This window comes from Conger conger, chromosome 7 (genome assembly GCF_963514075.1).
Source record: "Conger conger chromosome 7, fConCon1.1, whole genome shotgun sequence".
Classification (NCBI taxonomy): Eukaryota; Metazoa; Chordata; class Actinopteri; order Anguilliformes; family Congridae; genus Conger; species Conger conger.
In genome coordinates, this window is record NC_083766.1 from 5718368 (window position 1) to 5739070 (window position 20703).

Here is a 20703-nt window from a genome sequence, read left to right on the forward strand (position 1 = left end):
AGAGATCTCAGCAGAACAGCAAGCTGGAATGACACCGCGGAATCCACCAATCGAATCCCCCTATTGCTGTTCACATTCCCGGGGACAGGAACACAGTGTCCTCTCTCTGCAATTTGATAATTCACAGCAAATGCGTTTAGGTAAAATTCGAAAGGGCTGGGGGGAGTTACAAAAAAAATGCCCCATACTTTTGCTGTTGTCTGTAGTACCAGTTGAATTGCTAAAATCCTGGTATGGTATTTGGGAGATACAGGGATTGCAAGATCAATAGAAACAATATTTTTCATATAAAATACTTTGTTATTTTTTTATATATTTATATAAATAACTCCACAAGGGCTCAGCTGCACAACACACATGAAAATAGATAAAAAGACAAGAAGGCGTTTGATCGATAAAACCGGAGGATCTTTATATAAAACAGGGTAACAGCCTGCAGTCAGGAGTTTTATGTAAAGTGAATGAGTCATAGACGAGATTGGTGAGATAACAAGCATTATAAAAACATTGTGAGAATGTTACTTGTGTCAGAGGGATAGAGTTTCTGGGTCCGATTCGATCCAAATGCAACAGTTAGCGTGGAAATATCGATAAGATCCGTTTTAACTTTTTCTGTTTTAAGTATCTATTCATAGGTATGTACAGTGGGCTTGAAAATTATTGGCACCCTAAATGAAAATGGAGAAAAAAGGCTGCATTTAATAAACAATATGGATATGGATGATCTATATTTTATGTTCAAACATACAGGATCATTTCAATACATTTACTTTCATGTTTCAATGTTTTTTATTTAGCAATCTAATTTTTTCTGAAAGCCACAGGTGACAAAATTATTGGCACCCCTAACAATTATTGTAAATAAAATCAAACAATGTGAAATTGGCAATACAATTTTACTTCAATTTAGTTAATCTCAGTCTAAAGGAACGGTGGCCTGAAGCAAGCCCTTACTTAGCACAATAAACAAAACCAATCTTCAGCATTGGAATTCGACTGGAAGAGCTTTCGTCAGATGAGACTAAAGTTGAACGTTTTGGCCACACACACCATGGACATGTTTGGGGGCCAAAATGGAATGCATACAAGTGGAAGCATGTGATACCTACAAATATGGCATTGATGTTTTTGGGGAAATACATTTTTTATTTGGAAAATGTTAAACGTTCAGTTAATCGAATCATTGATAAAGTGAACTACATTTAAGCATGTTGGAAAATAAATCTTATGTCAATAACTATTATTTTTTTTAGTTTGCAGCATATTTGTGCATATTTGTGTATATTTATCAAGGGTCCCAGTGATTCTGGATCCCACTGTATGTATGGTTGTGTGTGTCTGTGTCCGTTTCACCAGTGCAGGAGAACTTCCAAACGCCCCTATCAGACTTTATGCACAGCAGTATCAGCCACGGAGAACACATGGGACCTGGGCTGTCACCAAGAACCAAAAAAATAAATACATAAATAAATATTAAATAATGCAGGCTGTTAGTGAAGACAGACTGGTTTCATCCCCAGTGACTTTTGGCAGCCAAAAGTTATGAGTGCAGAGAGCTTCTGTAGCTCATAATGTTACAAATCATCCTAGAATGAAAGTGCAATAAGTCGACAGGAACACTGTTCTTAAATATGAAAATATTGCACAGGGATTTGCAGTTAAACAGCGCGACACAATCTGTCTACGACCTGCATGTGTTTATATGTAAAAAAAAACAACAAGTATTAAAACTGTGAGAGACGGTGGGACCCAGTGCGCACTCTCAGAAATAAAGTTTCAGAGGAGGTATATTTTTGTTCGAATTTCCCCAAATGAACCCTGAAAGTACAGTAATGTTCCCTTTGGGTACTAATGAGTCCTTCTTCCAAGTAAAAAAAAAAAGTTAGAAATGAATTATACTTTGCTGGCTAGGAGTACAATTTTATATAGGGTATAGGGTACAGCCCCAGCGACAAGCGTTGCTTTTTTTCGGCAGTTTTGGTAGCGTTATTTCTGAGAGTATGTGTTGCACCCCTGACCACCTTCTCCCTCACTGTCACAGCGGCCCCCATGTGCAGTCAGTCCTACGACGTAAAGCAGGCGGAGCACGTGCCGTCCCTTCTCGAGTTGAGCTGGGGCGAAATGGTGTCGGGTACCACTGACTTCAGGATGTCATTCTCATTAGCAATGATGTACTTCACCAGACAATTGGCTGCTTTATCAATGTTGATATTCTCCTGAGAGAGAGAGAGAGAGAGAGAGAGAAAGAGAGAGAGAGAGGGAGGGATAGACTATTGTTAGAATGACTTTGGAGTAGTATACATAAAAGATGTTGAACAGATGGATGGTGCCAAAGAATGAGTTTTGGAAAGAAATTGAATTCCATATCCACTGTGCTAATTAAATATTTTGGGCCTATCGAGTGGTTAATTTAAGGATGTTCAAAGTAGCCACTTGGTTAGTGAAGAAAGAACAAAAATAAAATTCCTTCACCCTTCCTCCAGAATTAATTAGATTCCTTGTACAGTTGGCTAGCTCCAATTCCCCAGCCATTTTTCTGGCTGCGAGTGTCAGAAATAATTGTGGCTTGAATATGCATGATGCTTTGCACACTTTTACAGAAAAGCGCAGACTTTACTGGGGTGCTCCACCCTTCCCTTCCTACCAACCCGCATATCCATGCCTCTGGAGGAGAGGACATCTGAAAATTCATTAATTTACAAAACCATAAATCTTTTTCATTTACAGCTGAAGATGAATGCAACTCATTCAATTTCTCCATCATGATTACACACAGGCAGATTTCCCAGCTGGAGAGAAAGCCAGCTTTAATAGCCCACGGGAAATCAAATTGATTGGTTGATGAAAAGAAACATGGATCTTGGGTTTTTGTGTCTTTCTGAATGAATGGGGCTGAAATGTCATTTCTGCTCCATCCTGCTGGCTTTGCCTCCCAAACAGTATCAACACTGACAATCACAAACAGCATCAGCACTGACAATCACAAACAGCATTGGCACTGACAATCACAAACAGCATCAGCACTAACAATCACAAACAGCATCGGGACTGACAATCACAAACAGCCTCAACACTGCCAATCACAAACAGCATCAGCACTGACAATCACAAATAGCATCGGTACTGACCAGCACAAACAGCATCAGCACTGATAATCACAAACAGCATCAGCACTGACCATCACAAACAGCATCAGCACTGACCATCACAAACAGCATCAGCACTGACAATCACAAACAGCATCAGCACTGACCATCACAAACAGCATCAGCACTGATAATCACAAACAGCATCAGCACTGACCATCACAAACAGCATCAGCACTGACCATCACAAACAGCATCAGCACTGACAATCACAAACAGCATCAGCACTGACCATCACAAACAGCATCAGCACTGACAATCACAAACAGCATCAGCACTGACAATCACAAACAACATCAGCACTGACAATCACAAACAACATCAGCACTGACAATCATTCCATCTCGGCTTTTCTTCATCCAGATACTCTGCTACCGCGGTACTATGCAATAGAAAACTAAGCGACAGATTAGCAAACTAGCTGGCTCAGTGACATAGACACAGATGGATTCAATGAAAATACATAAGAATTACACATTACACAAAAATACAAGAAAAACTGCCTATGAAGAAGTATGTGCACATCATCTGTGGCTGGCTGAGCTTCGGGGCAGCATTGGAAGGGAAGTACCATGGGTTTAGTAATCACCAAATGCTAATTAAACTACGTTTCTATACAAAAACTATTACTTTTGTTCATTATATCATAAATGTAAACAGCAGGTGATTTACTGTCATTCAAGCCTATGCGTGTGGTCTTTTGAAAACAGAGAATACAGGGAACTTCAGACAAACTCATTCAGTTCATTCCTTGCATGTTCTTCTGAATCAATGCTGACTAACTTGAATTTTTACACCAGGGACGTTTTTTTATTTGAAGTGACTAGAAGGAATGACTTGTTTGGCAGCTACAATGCAAGAAAATCCTGATATGCTGAATCAGCCATTTTGATTACAATTTTTCGTCACAGTTCAAGCTTGGAAAAAAAAAGCACAGTTCTGAAAGCATAATACAGAAATACCAGATTCAACTACACATTAATGTCAATCTGAAAGCCCATCATATCATACTAATAGGTTTAACAACCAAAAGGCATTTGTTCATGACTGAAGGCCAGTCACACAGATGATATTTTGAAGACAGAAAACGGTGGACAAGACAAACATTTTGGAAAGGTTTAAATTGATTCACTCTGTACTCTGTAACACTGACTGGCCAAGGTCAAGGTACCCAGAGTAAAGATCCATGAAAGAAATGATAAAATATTATTTTATCTGTTAAAACAGAATAATATCTTTGAACACTGTTTTCATTGTCTGTTTCGCTAGGTTAGTGGGTTCCTAACCTCTGACCTCTGTTTCGCGGTGTAGGAATGTTGGACCTGCCTGTTACATGCACAGTGCTTCCCGCTGTAAGGGCGGCGAAACGCACAGAGGCGGGTGCGGGAATGTGTGTAAAGGGGAGAAAAAGTGTGTAAAGTGAGAAACAGAGAGAGAGACTCCTCAACACGCTCCCCTGTACCTGACCCTTCAGTCTAAATTTATCCCATAGCCCCTTCCAGTAATCTGTGAAATTCCAGAAGTCTCTGAGAAGAAATGGTAATTAATCTAATAAGAACCATCTCTGGAACTGTTTCTAATTATCCAGACATCACCGTCCTCCTCCTATCCTCTTGGCCATTGTTCCAAAATTGAATTGAATTTATTAGTATCATTTGCAGGAAATGATTTTGCCTTGTTTGGCAATGGTTGGCATTTACAATCAGGGACAATGCATAAATAAAACAATGAAAAGTTGAAACGGTGTACTAACATACAAAAAAGTTCAAAAACATTACTACATAAATAGAGATAGACACCAGGCTTAAGGGTTATAAGAACAATCCTTCACTATGTGTGTTCCTTAAAAACACATTTTTAAAACCAGTTTTACAAAGAAAATATTTATCAACAATTACATTAAGCTACAATTAAGCTTTGAAAGCTGAAAAAAAAAGCTGAAATTTAAACTTTATTTATTTAACTCAAGTGGGACTCTCTAATTATGACAATGGACATGTGCCAAGAGGAACTGAATTTCAGCATACCAGACAGATGCTTTATGAGAAAAGTCACCCATATTTGGAAATACTAGATCACATGACCTGGGCATGAGCTATAGCTAATTGAAAAAAAAACGTATGCGATTCACGTGATTTAAAACAAGACCTAGTTTTCTCATTTCACAGTTTCCCAAACTGACGAGGACTGCTCTGTTTTTGTTAGAGCTAATATCTTTGAGAACTTAATTCAACAATAGCCTGACATTTCCCACCACTTTCATTTTCTCCTCACGTGTCAGGCAGCTGTTTTTAAAGTAAATTAAAATTTCCCCATTTGTTTTGTTTTTTTAGCACTTCTATAGCTATCATGTTTTCTTCCTCAGGAGGCACAAGACGTCAAATGTTTCCCAATGTGAAAAACACACAGTCACACCCTGAATCAGCAGGTTTCCACATAGGACTCAATCCCATGAGCACGCACAACCCCAGCAGACAGTCTGACGCATATTTAATTATTTATTTTACTGTGTTTAATCTTTAGTTCATCGCTTCGGAAAATGAATCGAAAATTCTTATTTACAACGACGGCCTGGCTAAAGACAAAGGGCCTTTTGAGTGGGGCAGGGGTAGCAGTATTGCCAACGTTCATGAAATCACTTCTTTTTTCTGCATTTGTAGAAAATAATCCAGCTGAATGTTAGTCATGGGCTGGACGATCAGAGCAACAGGGACAGGGAAGGAATAGAAAAAAAAGATGGGGTTACCTTAGCTGATGTCTCGAACCAGCCCACAAAGCCATTGTCTTTGCAGAACTGGTCCATCTTGATGCCATTATTCATCAGCACGTCTTTGCCCTGGTCACACTTGTTGGCCAGGAGGACAGTGGCGATGTTCTTGCCGTTTGATAGAGTCAATTTTGAGTCCAAGTCCTCCTTCCACTTTTTCACTGCTTCGAACGTCGTCGGTCGTGTGATGTCGAACACAATGAAGGCTCCCATTGCCTCCCTGTAGTAGACCCTGGTCATGTTCCCAAAGCGTTCCTGGCCTTCAAAGCCAAGCAAACAGATACGATTTTAGTTAACCACATATTAGGCTATCATTACATTACATTACATTATTGGCATTTGGCAGACGCTCTTATCCAGAGCGACGTACAACAAAGTGCATACCCATAACCAGGGATAAGTTCGCTATCACAACACTGTGCTCACATTTCAGTAAAACACACAACTGATATTGTGCTTGCAGCACAGTTCCATAGCACAGATATCTTACTATGCTCAAAACCCCTTTTAAAACCCCTTTAAAGGCCTCCCTTCTAAGAAGAATCACCTTTCCTGTACTTACACGGATAAAGAGGAAGAATTGACACCTGTGTTTAACAGCCCCATTCGGAGTGACAGAAGCAGCTAAATATGCTAAATATGTTCAGCTGATCTCTGAATATATTAAGTATGAAAAAACCTGTCAAATATGTGCCCAAAACGTGAATGATTCACATGCACACTTGAGCTAATATTAAACCCATCGTTGCTCAAATGCTCCTATTTTGCACCCTGGAGCACTTGCAGTTCAGCTGGAGTGCACTGATACTGTTTATGGTTTAAATCCACTGGCCCTCTCGGGCACAGTCTGGATTTGCTTCCTACACCCCAGCAAGACCACTCCGGTCTGCCAGCTCTGGTCGCCTTGTGGTTCCCTCACTACGAACACCAGGCGGTCGAGCTGCACGTTCACGCCCGTTTTCCATTCTGGTTCCTCAGTGGTGGAATATTTCGACACAGACTAAAAACACACCTTTTCAGACTATACCTTAGTCCTCCTGATCCCCCCCCCCCCCCCCCCCAATATCCCTCTTGTCTAACCCTAACCCTAAAAAGAAGGTGACTGTCTTTTTGTTTAGATCAGCCCTTCATGCGTATTTTACTAGTTATGGATTTGATGCTTTTAACCTGTGGCAGAACCTATGTACTTGTAAATCGCTTTGGATTAAAAGCGTCTGCTAAATATGACTAAAATGTCAAATGTAATGGATTCAAAAGCAAAGCAGTGAAACAGTACCTTAACAGGGCGAGCCATCCAGTAGCAGCACCAGGTTTGTACATTTTACGCTAGAATATGGATCAGATAAACACTAACGTCCTCCCCAGAGCTCAATAAACTCATCAGTCTCTAGTTTTGTTCAGTATGTTATTTTTCCATGGTGCCAAAACAATTTTGTCAGAAGTTATTAGTTGCCGACATTTTTACCCATCAAATAAAAATTGATGAGCTGGCACAGTTCTTTGGTACTCGGAAAAACAACTGTGATTGCAGTCAGAAACATAGCAGTGATTGTGGAAGCAATATTAAGTATCACAGCTGTGGACAACCTGCAATGGCTATAAGGGCTAGAATCGTACTTTGTGAGTATATAGCCCTGATGTGTTTGTTCAAGATTACATTTAAAGCATTTTTACACTCACTGAGCACTTTAATAGGTAGACCTGTACACCAACTTGTTAATGCAAATATGTGGCAGCCAATCATGTGGCAGCAACTAAATGCATAAAAGCATGCAGGCATGGTCAAGAGGTTTAGCTGTTTTTCAGAACAAATGTCAGAATGGGGAAGAAATGTGATCTAAGTGACTTTGACTGTGGAATGATTCTTGGTGCCATACAGGGTGGTTTGAATATCTCAGAAACTGCTGATCTCCTGGGATTTTCACACACAACAGTCTCTAGGATTTGCTGAGAAAATGGTACAAAAAACAAAAATCATCCAGTGAGCAGCAGTTGTGTGGGCAAAAACGCCTTGTTAATGAGAGAGGTCAGAGGAGAAGGGCCAGACTGGTCAAAGCTGGCAAGAAGGTGACAGTTAATCAAGTTCCCTAAAATACAGTCAAATACCATGTTCCCGTTAACCCTTGCATAGTCTTAACATTCTGAAATTATCCGCCTTCACTAAACCTCTAAAATAAAGCAGCTTAATTTGAATTTTAAACCCAAAATCTATTTTGCATGGATAAACAACCTGTCACTCATCACAAACTTTTGTCATCAAATTTCAAGTTGAATAAAGATCATTTAGGGGGTCATTTCTGACCCTCAAGACAACACAAGGGTTGAATACATGCTAGGTATAGCAAATGCAAGAACCCGTATGGCCCATCTTTTCTGTTTATATCTACAATGGCTTTAGTGTGTCTGCCTCTAAATCTCACTCACATGAGGTCGGGCCACATGACCACATACCACAGCTTACGCAGGGGCAGGGGCAGGGGCAGTGGTGGGGGGTGGGCCGGGGGTGGGGGGTTTAGTACGTCTCAGTAGCAAGGACCGGCAAGAGTGCAGCGCTCATGCGAAATGGCCTGATTAAAATAGCGATCGACGCGGGCAAGCACAGTGTGCCCAGGGAGCAGAGCTCCTCGCTGCTTCCTCGGGGGTTCAGCAGGTACACTCTACGACACTGCCAGATTAAACAAGCGGCGTGGGCAGCGCCCTCTTAGCGTAGCTGAAGAGACAGCCGTCCCTATTGCTTTCCGAACACACAATTTCCCAAGGATGGTTGTGTTAAAATAATTTCTGCCCACTTTAGCGTTGAACCAAATGCTTTGCCGCTTCCAAACTTGATCAATAATCTGATATTTGTATCCAATATTATTTCATATGAGTATGTATGTATGTTTGCTGTAGATATTGGCATCTTGCTGACTTTTTGTCCTTGTACAATTGGATGGCATCATCTTGATTCGAAATACGATCTTTGTTCTATTGCCTTCTGAAATTACTAATTGATCAACACCCTTGTATGTAATTGACAACATGTGTATGCAATGACTTGACACCAAAAAAAGTATGTATTTATTGTATTTGCCTTTGACCTTGATTGTGGCACTGATGAAGGTGACTGAAATGTTTGTTGTTTGCTTTTGTGATGCACCTTGCATTGGGACACTTCTCCATACCCCATAATGCTCAAATAAATGACAAGATTATTTAGCTAGCTTCCTTGAAACTCCTTTCCAATGGACTTTTGTTGAATTTTAATGGTATGACATTTCTTTTCTACCTGAGGCCTTGATACTTAAAAAAAAAAAAAGAAAACCTACACTATACCATGTCAATCTGTGGTTGACTTAATTTGATTGATTACATTAATTTGTTACAATCGTTAGCATCATAACCACATAATTATAACAGCATTAAAAAATAAATATGCCGTCTACACCATCTGTTCTTATCCTAATAATAACCGCCAATTTAATATAGATTATATGAATATGTATTATTAATATAATATTGCTTGTTCATTGGAGTTCTGAAATATAATATGGGAGTTTGATATATCACAGAGCTTCTCTCCTTTGCTGCCCTCCCTTTTTGGGACTGACTGTAAAATATCCATATGGCCAATGAATAGGCCTTAACCATTACACAATGTCCGGTGGTGTTATCAGTCTCAAACAAACCAATTGATTTTGGACGTTTCACAAATTAACTGTGAACTAGTAGTGAAAACATAAAAAGCGAACATGATAATTATATGATTTATATGAATCGATAAAGTAGTTGTACATGTTGAAATGTAATTTAGTTAAAACATGGTAGATGACAACCACAAAAACGCATATCGTTTGATAATGATTTTCAGTGGCTTTTTTTTGGTTCATAAATTAACACCAGACGTCAAAGACAAAACCAGACCCAAAGATAACTTGTTAGCTCAACTCATCGACTCCATAGGCTGTTGCCCTGGGGATCAGGTGATAGCTCTGTTATCGTGAAGAGGTACAGAAACAGTAACCCAGTTCATTTGGGGCGGGCTACAGAGAAAACACGATCAGAACCTACCTGCTATGTCCCATAACTGCAGACGAACTGTCTCTGAGTCCCAGTTCAAAACTTTCAAGGCGAAGTCGACTCCGATGGTCGCTCTGTAATTCGTCGAGAAACTCTGGTGAACATATCGCTTAATGATGCTAGTTTTCCCCACACCTAAGTCGCCGATAACCAGGATCTTGTACAGATGTTCTTTTCGATTGTTCTGCATGACAGCGGATTGTAGAGACGACGGTGATGATGTTCAACATGCCCCAGTGATAAAGTCATTCGAATCAGGAGCGGGGTTCTCCTACCCAGAAAGCAACGCCCAGAAAGATCCAGCACGAGTATGACAAGGCGCTGCGAAAAAACTTGTGACTTGCCACCCGTGTCTACAGCAATAATGGGTGTCACTCACATTAACGTCACCCTGATATCTGTTTAATGTATGTAATCTCTGTCGTCAATATAATCTGTTGCGCAAAGATATATAATATTATAAAGTTAAAAGTAAAGTAAATAACAAGTAAATTATAAGCATAATTGTGTAATATAGGCCTACATGAAATGATTAAAATTGATGTCTTCGAATTCGCAATTAAAATATAGAACCACAATAGAGCATTTTAATGAAATGGCAGAAATGCGATGGGGTCTGTGTGGATTTAAACGTCCCCTTCATTAAACAGGTTGTACCCATTAGGCCAACGTAACACAATCCCTTAATTCCAAGCGTCTTGTGTAAGATATAAGTAAAGCCACAATGTAAGAATACAAACATAGCGTGGCCTAAAAAGTTATAATACAACTAACGGTAGCTTTAACCTGGTAAAGACCGATGAAGCTGTACATTAGCAATACCTTAGTGATGAAATGCTGGGTTGCTACACAACAGTGTAACTACGGAATGCAGATTGTGGCGACGGCGGTTAAAACCGCATAGGTCTACCGATTAATAAACTGTTGCTAGCACCCAATAGGAATGGTTCTTTTTTTATCCTACGTTTTTGCAATTTGTGTTCAGTGTAAAAGCATGAACACTAAAACTGTATACATGTACAGTATAAGAACTGCGATTGATAAATCTTCTGGCTCTCTTAACCCCTTATGTCTCACAGGACCATGCCAGGCTTTTGTTTTCATTTTTCAGATCGCAATTCTCAATCACTATGGTAGCAGGATATACTATTTGAAAGTGTTACAACACATGGTTCTATCTGTATAACATATTTTAAAATGCCGTTGCTTTAGCGAGTGAGTCGGGCCAACTAGGGTTAGATAGGTTGGTTGGCAGAGAGTACATGTTTGCCCATTATCTCTAGAAACAATAGCAGAGGTTACAATGACACTTACAGGATGAGCATGATTGGGCATTCCGGATTGGGGAGAAAAAGTGAATGCAGTTTCGACGACAGGGATCAAAGTCTTCAAGGGGAATCAAGATGGAAATCAGGAGGGAGGACTAAGGTATAGTTTGAAAGGGAGGACTAAGGAATAGTTTAATATCTCAACCATGAATTATGAAGCTGTTATGTGCTATATTAAACTTAGTTACAAACAAGTTGTTTTTTTGAAACGACAAAACATTGCACTTCGCCATGTCCCGTAAACACCACTCTAGTTTCACACTAGTCTGCCTGCCTGCTACACGGTTGGTGAACATCAGTAGAAGTAAACTAGTTTGATGGAACTTTGCAGAAACTTCGTAGCTGTCCAAGCTTAATCATGGGCTATTCGGAAAGTGACCTTTACTGTTGAGTTTGAATGAAAGTTTTTGGCACTTTTTTGAAGTGACAGGACATAAGGACCTGCTTTACCATGGTGGACTACTGCAAGTAATAAGAAAACACAGCATATTTCAGTGAAGCTCTCTGGATGGCTAAGTAGAAACACATGTTAATTTCATTTTGGGGTGAACTGACCCATTATTAAACAGTGCATTACATCTACTGAAGCTGACAATATGAAAAGAATCTGGAAGACTATCATTTACAGTACTTCATTGAATACCAACTTCATTCTTGGTTATTGGATTTATTTTTCTTTACAATGTAATTTACATATCATGTGAAATAAAAATAAAAAACATTACTCATTATCACAGACTGAATTTGAAGTTTCTAGCCAAATTAGAATTCTTCATAGTGGGTAGCAAAAAATAACATTGCTAAGTAACGGCCATGCATTTGTGACCACTATTTAATATAACTCCAGTGGAGAATTGAATGTCTTCTCTGTCAAATTTGGCATTCGAGTTTTGAATCGCTGACTTTCTAAAATGAAAGTAATTTATTTTGTGTCAGGCAAAATATCACTGTGACCTTTATTAGACAGACCCGTTTCACTCTCTCCGACATATTTTGCGGTATTTACAGGGGCAGTAAATCATTAGATTTAAAGCCGTTCAGACAAGCCCCCTGGTGGCCATGGTGACTGTGTCCTGGGATTCAGCCATTCAGTGCTTCAGCGACCGAACTATGAGCGGAGGCAACAGACCTCATGTTCTAGTTTTATTAGTAGACAATACCATTTTATTGTTAGACAAGTGCCACCATTATTGCGTAGTTCATCCGGTTAACAAGCGCACCCTGGCCAGTCTCATCTGCAACTAGTGTGACACATTGTCCATCTGGGAGTTCATAAAAATATTCTTTCACCACCAAAAATTTGTATTCCATCGTAGCAACAAGATAAAGTCAACAAAAACCTGAAAGTATAATGATACAGTGACAAAAAATACTGCTCAATCACTAGCAAAATAATCAATAGGAATTATTGTTTAATTATACCATGTAATTCTACAATAATATCTGTGACTACATGGAATATATATTTTTATATATTTTAGAAATAGAGGCATCCCTGCGGATCTTACTGTGGCTACACCGGGTATCGAACCACCGACCTTGCGTGTCCCAGTAATGTACATTAACCACTGCGCAGAGAAGTACCCAAAGCATATCCATTAATATCTGTAATCTAAATATGTGAGTTGTCCTGAGTGAAATTACTTACTAATTAGCAATCCTAATCCTAATGCATTGTGTCGGTTATTTTCTTGTAACTGCCACTGTGAGCAGAAAGGCAAGACACTATTTTTAGCTGCCAAGAGATAAAGAGGAACTAAACATCACATGTGTTATGAGTCATGTGATTGCAATATGGCCATGTGGATATCTACTGTACTGTGATGCATATCTACCATGGTGATAAGGGTTATGTTAGTATAACTTGGTATGGTGACAGCAGGATATAAAATTAAATCACACTTTAATATGCCGATTGAATGCAAATTAGAAATATATATATATGATCAATTTCTTTAACACACTAACACTTTAACGCCAACATCTGCTGTTTAATTTCTAATATGTATTTGTATTTCTTTGCAGACAATATGGCACCTGAATGCATAGATATATTATTTCATAAGCTGGGTTGCTGTTGTTAAAGTGGGATATTTTGTTATCTAATTGTAACTGATAGGCATACATCTAAATCATATAAATCTTCCATTAATAGCTACATTATACATTTCTCCCCCCATGTTAGTGTAGATGAAGAGTAATGGAGGGAATTGCAATCGTGTCGCAATTTTAATTGTAAAAGAATCGCACAAATAAAACACACATGCATACACACACACACACACACACACATACACTTTGAATTGCTGTGTGGTTACAATGTGTCCTTTAAATTCCTGACACATTCCTTCGTTCAAATGATATGCATTTGAACAAAGGAATCTAAAAAGATTTTTCCAGAAATATAAAATTTTCAGAGAGGGGAATTTTTCATGGTAGCTCTTCAAATCAATTTAATTTGCCATTCATTTCAGTGAATACCGGTTCTGAGGACAAAGTGTCATATTGTGTAATATCTATTGGAGAATAAAGAAGGTCATATGGTGCAGGAAAGAAGAGAGCGTGAAGCACAAGGCACTGCCGCAGTGAATCATTCAAGACAAGAAACAGCGCGGCCATGTTTTACATCAATTTCAAATGTCATTCTATGTTCTGCCAAGCACTTCAATCTCCTGTAAGGCTTTAACCATATACTACACAGCCAATAGCACAATCAAGGCAATGGCCGTCATTTTACAATCAACCTCATTCCTGTCCTGTCCACCGCATGAAGGGTAATGGCAGTGTATTGTTAATTGTCTGATGAGTTCCTCTAATCAAACACAGTCAGATACTCCTCTCTCCGCCTCCTCACTGCCGTTCGTAATAGCCGCGTGCATAAATAGCTCCGGACCAAGTGGATGTACTGAAGATGTGAGGGGATTGGCTGGATCGAATGTAAAAACGCTCACACATCCCCCCCCCCACCCACACACAGACACGTGTGGACGTGAAGCCCACTTCTGGAGTTGTGAGAGAGAGAGAGAGAGAGAGAGAGAGAGAGAGAGAGAAAAAAAAAAAGCTGTTGCATCAAACTGGCATCAATGAAAGGCAAATTCTCCCCGGGAGAAGTGCCGCACACTGGGAGCGGAGGCTTGTGGAGGTGTTGCTAAAGGAGTGTAAGATCTGAGCACTCACCAGCGGAGCAGCAAGCCCCAAATAGCTTGGCCAAATTGAGTACATCTCCCACACAAATTACATAACCCCATCTCTAACGCCATACTCTCAACAAAGACGCTTGAGCTAACCTCATTTAGCTTCAAATGGATTTACATTTTTCTTTTTCTTTTTTAAAAACAGCTGTGAAAAATGGTTTTGATATATATGCAGTCTGAGTCACAAAGAAGAAAGGATTTTTTTTTTTTGATTAAGTGAATGCAATCGCACCGCTGGGATTGGTGCAAATCTTGGATCAAGTCATTTATGGCATGTGAGCCATTTGCAAGAGCTGTCTTCAGACTGAATTCCCTGCTCTCAAAAAGAAGTCATATGTTTGTGGAGTGGCCAGACATCAAACTGCTCCTTTAGAGAGCGATATGTGTGGTTGTCCTCTGGAGATAAATAGGGATTAGGGCTGTTTTCACTTTTGTTTAACAGTCTGTCCACACAAGAAACACAAAAAAACGATTACATTGGATTTTGTCGGACAAAATGATGAAAATGTAATCTCACCATACAGCAGCTTTGCTGCAGGACATTGTGGAAACAGCAGTTGCTCTTTTTTTTTTGGTTGAAACTGCCGGGTCATCTTGACTGAACACAGAAGCTCGACAGAAATTAATGCTAGAATACTCCGTGTTTTCAGATTCATTATATCAATTGCCTGGAAGTCCTAGTCTCTATTTCAAAGGAACAGACAGAAAGCAATTAATCCTGGTTTTTAATCATGTTTTAAAAAGATCTCTGCGGTACAATAACACACAAAAGGCTCTCAATAATTAATAGAAAATTTTTAGAAATAAGTCTCTAAACAACGGTAACCATTTCATTCCTCACGTTACAAAGCTCAGTAAAAGTATTAAAAATGGCAACGAACAACGATGAAAGCTCATTGCCAGTTACATGTCAAATATACCGTACGATTTAACATTTTACCATCAGAAAGTCAGCAGTGCCAAAGGAAAAATATGGCAACTGTAAATAATTAATGAAATGAAAAATATTAAAAAGAATTCTGATAGGTCTGAAACATAAAAGCACTTGCATGTGGATACAGATTCAGAAGAGTTGGCACTGAATTGCATTGAAAAGTCACCATACAAATCTAAGTTTGTCGATTAGGAGTCAAATATTTAAAAAATATAAATGGGGGATAAACAGGAGGATAAATGTACATGCTTGGAATGGCCAGAGTTTCACAACTTGAACTAAAATCTCAACAGCTGGAATAGTAATAAATATTGTATATGGATAAATTGAAAACTGCTGTTTTTATTAAAAGATACACTAGGTTTCAAATGTGATTTCTTGATTCCGCTATACATTTTGGATGATAAGATATACTGTGTATTATGTATACTGTAGGTAATACAGAATATGATGTATATAATTTTGTATATAATTTCAGCCACCAGGGGCTCCTCAAAAGTTTTCAGTCATGTATTGAGTGAATAATTTATAGTTTACCTATTATTATTGTTATTATTATTATTATTATTATTAATATTATTATTAATATTAATAATAGTGTTGTTGTTGTTATTGTTATTGTTGCTGTTGTGTTTGTCGCCATAAATAGTATGCTCTACAGCAACTTAGAGTGCATGAGAAAATAATACTTAATAAAAACACACAGTCTTCTGACTCTGTAAAAACACTAAAGCCCTATTCCCTTTGGCACAAAAATCCATATGTATATTTACAGCAGATAGTATGTAATTAAAACATTCATTTATACACATTTGCACTCGTAGCTAGGTCTACTATAATAATATGATAAAGTGGAAATTAATGATAAAAAAAAAACATTAACTAAGAAACAAAGAAATCAAGCTACAAATGAGCAAACGCTTTAATCATGCCCTCTATGTACATTACATAATGCAATATATAATATGGTTAATGTGGAAAAAAATTAGACTGGCATCTTGGTGAATACAGTAATTTTGACTTCACTGCTTACATTCTCTTGATTATCAGTGCCGTTTATCTTGTCGTTTTTTTCCCGTGAATATGTTTATATCTGCACTGCTCTGCGCAGAAAGGCCCGGCATTGGCTCCTTGACATGACATCCCTGCAGTGTAGCTATGACGTTGCTCCAACACGAATCCACAGCCGTGTCACAGAGACATCGTGTGAAGACCCCTGTGCTAGCCGGGGCAGCGCGCTCTCTCGTCAAGCGTCAACGAATGCACCTTCGAAACGATTAATTAATAACTTCACTTAAACAACGACAGCCTGCTTCGTTCCCAGTGCCGCCTTCATTACAGTACAGCCAGTACAGCAAACACGACTGTTCCCTCGCACAGCAAATACATTTCATCACATAAATAAGCAACCGTGTGACACATTCCAGCATAGGACTGAGCACTTACTAAATTGACTTGATCCAAACACTAAAGGAGGAACAAGATAGTTTTGGTCCCATATCATCTCGAAGACGAATATACATTCATATCTTAAATGAACATTTAAGTGTCATTTCTGGAAAGTTTAAAGTACGAAATCAAAAGAGAGGAAATTGACAGAAAAAAAAAGAAGAATAAGAAGATTCCAGTAACAAACAGGCTCTGTAGTGTCGGGTTCTCTGTTGCGTTGATTGAAAACAGAGCATTTTGTTTTCATAGTGTGTCTGAAAATGTGGTCAATCACACTATATATTTACATTATCAACCGTGATTCGGACACCCCGGTCGACGCATCCAATCGACGGCGTCTCGCGTCTGTTCCGTTATAACTGTGTCAGAACGAGGCTGGGCCCTCCAGGGCGTGTGCTGTTAACATTCCTCAGCAATACCTCAGTCCTATTCCAAAAGAGATTCTCGACCGGCCAGAAGCCACTTCTGTTCACAGTAAGGCCACTTGAAGTTGTATGAAGCCTGTTCTCCGGACCCCTTCCGTAAACGTCGTCACACGAAGCTCTGCTTGGCGAGGACCTCGGGTCAGGTCCGTTCCGGCCACTTCTCTGAATCCGTGCTGCTGTAAACACAGGGGGGGTGTGGGGGGGGGGTGTGTCGACTAACGTTTGTGTCATTGCGCTGTGTGTTTGAGGAGGTGCCGCGGTGGGGGCCCCGCGCTGCTGCTCTGGGCCCGGGACCTCACAGTGACGAGGAGCTCTGGCTGTAGTCCCTCAGCACCAGCCTGTCGTACCGGGGCGAGGACGGGCCGCAGAGCGCCGACTCGGAGACGGGCGACGTGGGCGAGCCGCTCCCGGAGCCCACCGAGTCCCTGAAGGGCGAGGGCGGCGTCAGGGTGGCCAGCGCCTCCTCCAGGTCGCCGGGCCGCAGCGCGGCGACGGGGTCCGGCAGGGAGTCCGTGACCGGCGGGGGCGGGGCCTTGGGCGGGGCGCGCACGCGCCCGTTGGCGCCCGCGGCCTGCACCTCGGCGTAGGTGGTGACGGAGGCGGGCAGCTGCATCTCGCGCGGGATGAGGAAGGTGGGGGAGCAGGGCGTGGTGGGCGTGGGCGTGGCCCCGCAGGACGGCGGCCCCGACAGCATCATGCTGTTGAGCTCGCTGATGTTGGCGGTGAAGCGGTTGACCACGCAGCTGATCTGGTCCATGATGGTGCCCTGGGAGGCGCCGGCGCGCTGCGAGCGCTCGTTCAGGTACGACGGCAGCGCCGGCACCTCCTCCTCCTCCTCCTCCTCCTCCTCCAGGCGCCCCCGCGGCGTCGACCGCTGGCTCACCGTGGCGATGTGCGAGGGCGTGCGCGGGCGGTACGTGACGGGGTAGCGCTGGCTCCCCTCCGACACTTCGTACATGGACTTGGCGCCGCTCTCGTCCTTGGAGAAGGGCTTGATCACGGCCGTCTGGTTGGTCTCCCTCTTCTTGATGTGGACGGAGATTCGCTTCCACAGGTTGTAGCTCCCGACTCTCTCGTTCTGAGCCCACGTCACCGTCTTCCCGTTGGAGCTGTACGGTGACAGATACAAAAGATGTTACGCACGTCTCCTGAGCAGCTTAAGGTATTAAACATGTCTAACCAACCACACAAGCAAGTAAAAACTTCCAGGCCAATTGTGTAATGAAATTAGCACGTTTATCATTTATCAATAAAGTAATAAATATGAATCTATGTTACATTCTGAAATAAAAAATAAACCATGAGGTATAGTGCCAAAAAGTCTCTGAACCCTTTGGAATTTCCGGATTTTTTTGCATGAATATGTCATAAAATGTGGTCTGATCTTCATCTAAGTCACAAGTATAGACAAACACAATGTAATAACACACAAGGTCGGTGGTTCAATCCCTGGTGTAGCCACAATAAGCTCCGCACAGCCATTGGGCCCATGAGCAAGGCCCTTAAACCAGCTTTGCTCCAGGGGAGGATTGTCTCCTGCTTAGTCTAATCAATTGCAAGTTGCTTTGCATCTGCCAAATGCCCTGTAATGAGTGTCAAAGTGCTCTTCAGGCGCACAGCGATGCATTTTTGGAGAGCAGCAGTTTCCTCTGTAGCACGGTTCTACGACAATTTTTGGACAAATATGATCTAACTGTGGGCTGATGAATGTCACAACTCTTTGAGATTACTTTGTAACCCTTTCCAGCTTTAGGCAAATCAACCATTCTTGATTGTAGGTCTTTTCTTCTCTTCTCCAATCTCGTTTCATTGATTGGACTCCAGGTTTGCTAACTCCTGACTCCAATTAGCTTTTGTTGAAGTCATTAGCCTTGAGGTTCACATAACCTTTTCCAACCTATACTGTGAATCTTTGATTGATGTATTCAATATGGAAAAGAGCAATACAATAATTTCTGTGTTATTAGTTTAAACAGATTGTGTTTGTTCATCATTGTGACTTAGATGCAGATCAGAAGATATTTTAAGACAGATTTATACATATATGCAGGTAATTCTAAAGGATTCATTTACTTTTTCTTGCAACTGTATATAGAACTGAATATATCATAAATATACCAATTGTTGGCACTATAATATTTGTAATGTGCGCACAGATTGCAACATTTTGCACATACAGGGAGACAGAACTATCTTAATATTCTGGGAACTTAGGGAGAACGTACATTGCTGAACATAATACAAGGCTGAATCCCAACCTTCCTAGGGAGTCAGACAGTACATTTTAAAGCCCGGTTTATTTCTGTAATCCAGTAGGATAGCAGATTCACATTTTCTATGTTTTCCAAAGGGCAGAGTGAATGGCAATTTTAAAAAGCAAATACTGTAAATCTGCCCAGAAAATGAGCAAGACTTGTGCCCTTGTCCTTAGCAATCGTTTTGTAAAAGTCTTTAAATAGACGTCAAATAATTGCATGTTCATGTTGTGTCTCTAAATGTGTGAATAAGCCTAAATTTGTTATCAAACACAGCAGTGTTTATTGTGTGGCACAGGGTTCACAGAAGGACACAGATCTGTAGGGATGCTTGTTTTTTATTACGTATGCATGGCTGACTATAGCAGGAGGAGGCTAATTAGAAATTATGCTGTTTACGTGTTTATGTGAGACATCCACTATGTCTAAGTGTATATAATCATCCAATGCTACAGACACAAAAGAGAAGCAAGTTGCAGCAGGCATGTAGACAGAGTGGACAAGCTGTTGAAGTCAGACAGCATGTGAGCATTGTTTCCCTCTCACCCCTCTTGCCACAGAAAAACAAAGTTTTTTTTTTCTCAGTCTTTTTTTTTTTTTTTTTTACACTGTCATCTGCAGGCCACTCTCTATGTCAACACATCTGACATCATGTGTGCCCTGTTTAGTGTCCCTGGCCATAATCCGGAGTGATGATGACCTTTAGGGAGGTCTGATTACTTTAAAAAGCCCGTTCCTCCAGGCCTGGGAAGTGCTGCACGGCCGTCAGTCAGCACCAATGCTACACGACAGCCGTTCAGACACAAAACTACATCCCTGTTGTGTGTCTGGAAAACAACCTGTCAAATAAAATAATCCTCTGCTCAGAATCGCCGATAAATAAATCCCCCGTTTGAAGCAAGAATAATATCGCTTGCTCGGAGGGAAGCCGGCTCAGATGGACTGCACAGACAGTGGCCAATATTTTGACAGTAATTTTGGCCATTCTCATTGTGCGACGTGTCACTTGTTCTGATATTTTTCCTGCCCAGATAACTCTAATTAGGTATATACAGTAGCTAACTCTGATGTAGCCAAGCCAGTTAAAATAAATCGAATGAATGAGCTAATCTAATGTCCCTGTGTTGCAGAACCAATGTTCTTTTC

At 40.6% G+C, this 20703-nt stretch overlaps 2 protein-coding genes across 3 annotated transcripts in view; both read right to left on the reverse strand.

Moving 5' to 3' along the window:
- Positions 1 to 782: 782 nt before the first annotated feature.
- rab38b (RAB38b, member of RAS oncogene family) lies at positions 783 to 10195 on the reverse strand. The gene is made up of 3 exons (XM_061250315.1): positions 9964 to 10195; positions 5893 to 6173; positions 783 to 2216 (listed from the first exon to the last, which is right to left on the reverse strand). Exons 1-3 carry the CDS (start codon positions 10160 to 10162, stop codon positions 2064 to 2066), a joined length of 633 nt encoding a protein of 210 aa, XP_061106299.1. The 5' UTR covers positions 10163 to 10195; the 3' UTR covers positions 783 to 2063.
- Positions 10196 to 16638: 6443 nt separating this feature from the next.
- Positions 16639 to 20703, reverse strand: part of grm5a (glutamate receptor, metabotropic 5a) — a 49662-nt gene continuing 45597 nt past the window's right edge. For both annotated transcript variants that reach the window (XM_061250310.1, XM_061250311.1), the window contains one exon: positions 16639 to 18411. In XM_061250310.1, coding sequence (XP_061106294.1) covers positions 17598 to 18411 — 814 coding nt within the window. In that variant the 3' untranslated portion in view covers positions 16639 to 17597. The remainder of the gene's footprint in view (positions 18412 to 20703) is intronic.